At 42.0% G+C, this 4,045-nt stretch overlaps 1 protein-coding gene across 1 annotated transcript; it reads right to left on the bottom strand.

Annotated features, from left to right (window-relative positions):
• Positions 1-894: 894 nt before the first annotated feature.
• On the bottom strand, positions 895-3,091 carry LOC116753265 (nephrocystin-1-like). The gene is given in 5 exon segments (XM_032630843.1): positions 895-1,358; positions 1,361-2,011; positions 2,014-2,198; positions 2,200-2,551; positions 2,554-3,091. Coding segments are annotated over 5 exon segments (1,950 nt in total). The 3' UTR covers positions 895-1,134.
• Between the last annotated feature and the right edge of the window lie 954 nt (positions 3,092-4,045).

Below are 4,045 nucleotides of genomic sequence, written 5' to 3'. Positions count from 1 at the left end.
TCTGGGTCCTAGACTCTTATCAAATATATCATTTGCAAATATCTTCTCCTATTCTGTGGATTACATTTTCACTTTCTTAAATAGTCATAAATTTAGCTTTTGATAAAATCTTGCTTTCATACAAATCTATAGATACAGTTAACTTAAATTTGTTACTTGGCATTACATACAGAATGGACAGACAACAAGGTCCTACTGCATAGCAGAGGGAACTATATCCAATATCCTAAGATAAGCCATAATGGAAAAGAATATAAAAAAGAGTGTATATATTGGGCTTCCCTGGTGGCGCAGTGGTTGAGAGTCCGCCTGCCGATTCAGGGGACACGGGTTCGTGCCCCAGTCCGGGAAGATCCCACATGCCGCGGAGTGGCTGGGCCCGTGAGCCATGGCCACTTAGCCTGCACGTCCGGGGCCTGTGCTCCGCAACGGGAAAGGCCACAACAGAGAGAGGCCCGTGTACTGCAAAAAAAAAAAAAAAAAGTGTATATATATATATATATATATATATATATATATATATATATATGTATAACTGAGTCACTTTGCTATACAGAAGAAATTAACACAACATCGTAAATCAACTATACTTCAATAAAAAAAAAGAAACAGACTCACAGATATAGAGAACAACAAACTAGTGGTTACCAGTGGGGAGAGGCAAGATAGGGGTAGGGGATTAAGAGGCACAACTATTAAGTATAAAATAAATAAGCTACAAGGATATATTGTACAGCACAGGGAATATAGCCAGTATTAATGACTTTAAATGGAGTATAATCTTTAAAACTTGTTAATCACTATATTGTACACCTGAAACTTTCATAATATGGTAAATCAACTATACTCATAAAAAAGAAAAAGAAAAACAAAACAAAAATTTGTTAGCTGGTTTGTGAAAAAAAATTCTCTTTAAATTTAGATATAACAGTATTCCTTATAAAAATTTACTTCATTGTATTAACACATATTCAAATTATCAGATAAATATTTCTTATAGAATGTGGCCTGAACAAAAAAGAATAAAGCCTAAGTTGTGATGGGACAGTTTCTTCTGATTTTCTCACGCGATGCAGGTTGTCATGGAGGGTCTATCAGATTCAGCAGGAAGTGGAAGGTCAAGGGGCACCGCTGTCAGGCTGCATTCTTTCTTATTTCACCCAAGAAGTCATAGGTCTGCTCTGAAATGCCGAAAGGTTCATGGAGCCCCGCTGGTGACAGCAGAGCCTGGAGGGCGCCCTCGTTTTCTTGGTTTTGCTTGAGCAAGTCGGCGATGACCTTCCATTGGGCAGCCTCGGTCTCCTCCTCTGCCCACCAGAACGCGGGCAGGAGCGCGGAGTGGAGGAGGGGGAGCGCGCGGCGTGGTAAACCAGGAGGAACACGGCCTTCAGTAGCTCCTTGTCTCTCTTCTCCGATCTTTTTAATGTACTCTCTTTCTCAGCCCAGGAACTCCCGAGTGCATCCATTATGTCGGGCTGCTCCAAGAGCTTGGGGAAGGTGGCCAGCACTGGATTACTAATTAAATCAGCACTGTGCATGCCCATCCTGTCTTTCAGGAGCACATCTCCAAGAATCTGGCAATAAAATACCAACAAATGAACGGAGCACATACTTCCAATTAATGTTCCCGGCAGTAGACTTAGCATGTTCCTTGATCCTCTGTTCAAAGATCTCAGTTTTACTAGAAGTTGAGGCTGCCTTCTCACCGTCATCATCTGATGGAAAACACTACCATGTGCCCTTCTGGATACTGAAGGGTCCACTTCAACACCTTTTTCATAAGGGGTGCCTCCATTCAAGAAGAGTTCATAAGGTTTTGCTGGAATAGGAATTCCACTGGCATGAAAAAGTTTAAGAAACACCCAGCCACAACTTAATTCTCCTCTTTCACCAGTTGAATTGTGAATATAAGAAATTCCAAGTTCAAATAATATTCCAAGATCTGGAGAAGAAGAATTGGACCTGATGAAACAGTCACCATCAAGCAAGCAGGGCAAGATGCCAGTAACCTGGGAGAAAAGGTCCATGTTTTGGGTTTCTTAGGTTGCCACGTGGCCCTGACTGTATGAGTGTTGCTTAGAACCTTATTGCCGTCAAACAGACAGAAGCGCACGTGTCTGCTCAGAACCTGGATGCTCACTCCTGGGAGAGGAATCATCTTACAGCTCCAGAGGGTCAGAATCAAGGAAACCCGTTTTAGCATCCCACATTAGATCTCTGAAGGCCAGTTGTGAAGTAGTGAGCTCTGGTTGTAAGAAGTAACTTGCTCGAAATTGATCCCCTTGCTCTAGAAGCTGGAAGGGGGTGGAAGGCCTGAACCCGGCAGGAATAGCTCCCATCGTGGTCAATACGTCGACGGTGTTAATCTGCTCTGAGATGGCTTTTCGGACTGCACGCCAATGAGAATCGGTTCTTTGTTTAACTTCTGCTCCTTCTGCCATTTCTACCTCTGCATCTTCTTCACTCCCTTCTTCACTAGACTCCTGGCCTTCTTCTTTATTATAGGGCTCCAAGTCTGTTCTGGGACTAAGACCTTTGTTTCCTTTGGCATTCTAGCCATCCACCAACCATCAGGGTTTTTTTCAATTATAAGGCGAATTTCCCCTTTCTTAAATGTAATGTCTCCGACTTGCTGAGCCATAAAATCTCCAACGTATTCTCCACTTGTGGCCTCTTCATCTTCTTCTTCTTCATCTTCTTCAGCAGAATTGTCATCGTCCTCTCCTTCAGTAAGCGCCCCAGTTTCAGCGACATTTTCTCTACTTCTGGACACAGCAAGTTCCTGCAGTTGGTGGGTAAGCTTATCCAAAAGATTGTGTTCCTCCTCTTTCGTCTGATTGTAACTCCCAACAGGGGCAGGTTCATCAGCCTGTGAGAGAATATAAGTTTTGCTTAATTTTTGAAGAGCATTTTTATTTTCATCTATTGCCTGTTTTAATTGGATACATCTTTGGTAAACATCTCGCCTTTTACTGGCTTCTAGAGCTCCTTTCAGTCGACTCTCAGAAAGCAAATCATCAAGCTGCTGCTTCCGCTCCTGACTGCGACGCTGCAGGAACCGGAGGGGATCGTGCTGCCACCTCGCCAGCATCTCCTCTGCCTCGGCCTCAGTCCCTTTTTGACCAGTGCTGCAGCAGGAGGCTCAGCCAGAGCCGCTATATGAAAATCCTCACAGGGCAACCCTTTCATAGATAACCAAGAGCTGACTTTTCCTTGTGAAGCACATGCTCAAACTGGAATTAGAACGTGAAGTTCACTCGTCATTGGAAATACACTATGTACCATTTTATGTAGGATATAAAACTTTATTTTGAAAAATTCCCACCAAGTTTATCTTACAGACGTACTCTTACATGAGCATAAAGATGAGGAAATTCATTGCATCATTTATAATGGTCCCAGACTGGAACCCACTCTCATTTCCACCAATGTGAGGCTAATGAATTATGGTCTATATGGAATACCACATGGCCAAAAAGAGATAGAGGTATATGTATTGACACGGAGCCCTCTTCGAGCTATAGTAAGTGTGCGTGGTATGCTCCCCTTTGTGTGTGTGCAGGGGTGTATGCACATGCGTGTGACAATTTCTGGAAGGAGACACAGGAACCCAACAAGAGTGGTTACCTCTGTGGAGAGGAACAGGGAGACTGAGGGATGGGAAATGAGAGAGAACGACCCAACTTTTCATGTATAGGCCTTTAGCACCATTCTAAAAAAATTTTTAACCATCTCCATATATTAACTTTAAAAAACATTTTAACATTCTCTTGAAATGTCAAATATGAATTTCACAATCTACAAGAAACTTTGATATGTCCTTTAACATTTACATTTATAATACTATGGGATCCTTGATTTTAATACAGTCTTTGATTTGACCTCTTTTACTTCCCTGGGTGGGGATGGGGAAACAGAATTTGGCTTTTTTTTTTGCCTTTATGTGCTTATTGTGTATTCTCTGCCTTTTTCTCTGCTTATTATATATTAGGAGGAAGAAGGAATTATTTTTACATATTTATTACACATATTCTGAATTAGCTAC

This window comes from Phocoena sinus, chromosome 4 (assembly GCF_008692025.1).
Source record: "Phocoena sinus isolate mPhoSin1 chromosome 4, mPhoSin1.pri, whole genome shotgun sequence".
Lineage (NCBI taxonomy): Eukaryota > Metazoa > Chordata > Mammalia > Artiodactyla > Phocoenidae > Phocoena > Phocoena sinus.
This window is presented reverse-complemented; position numbering and strand designations above follow the sequence as displayed.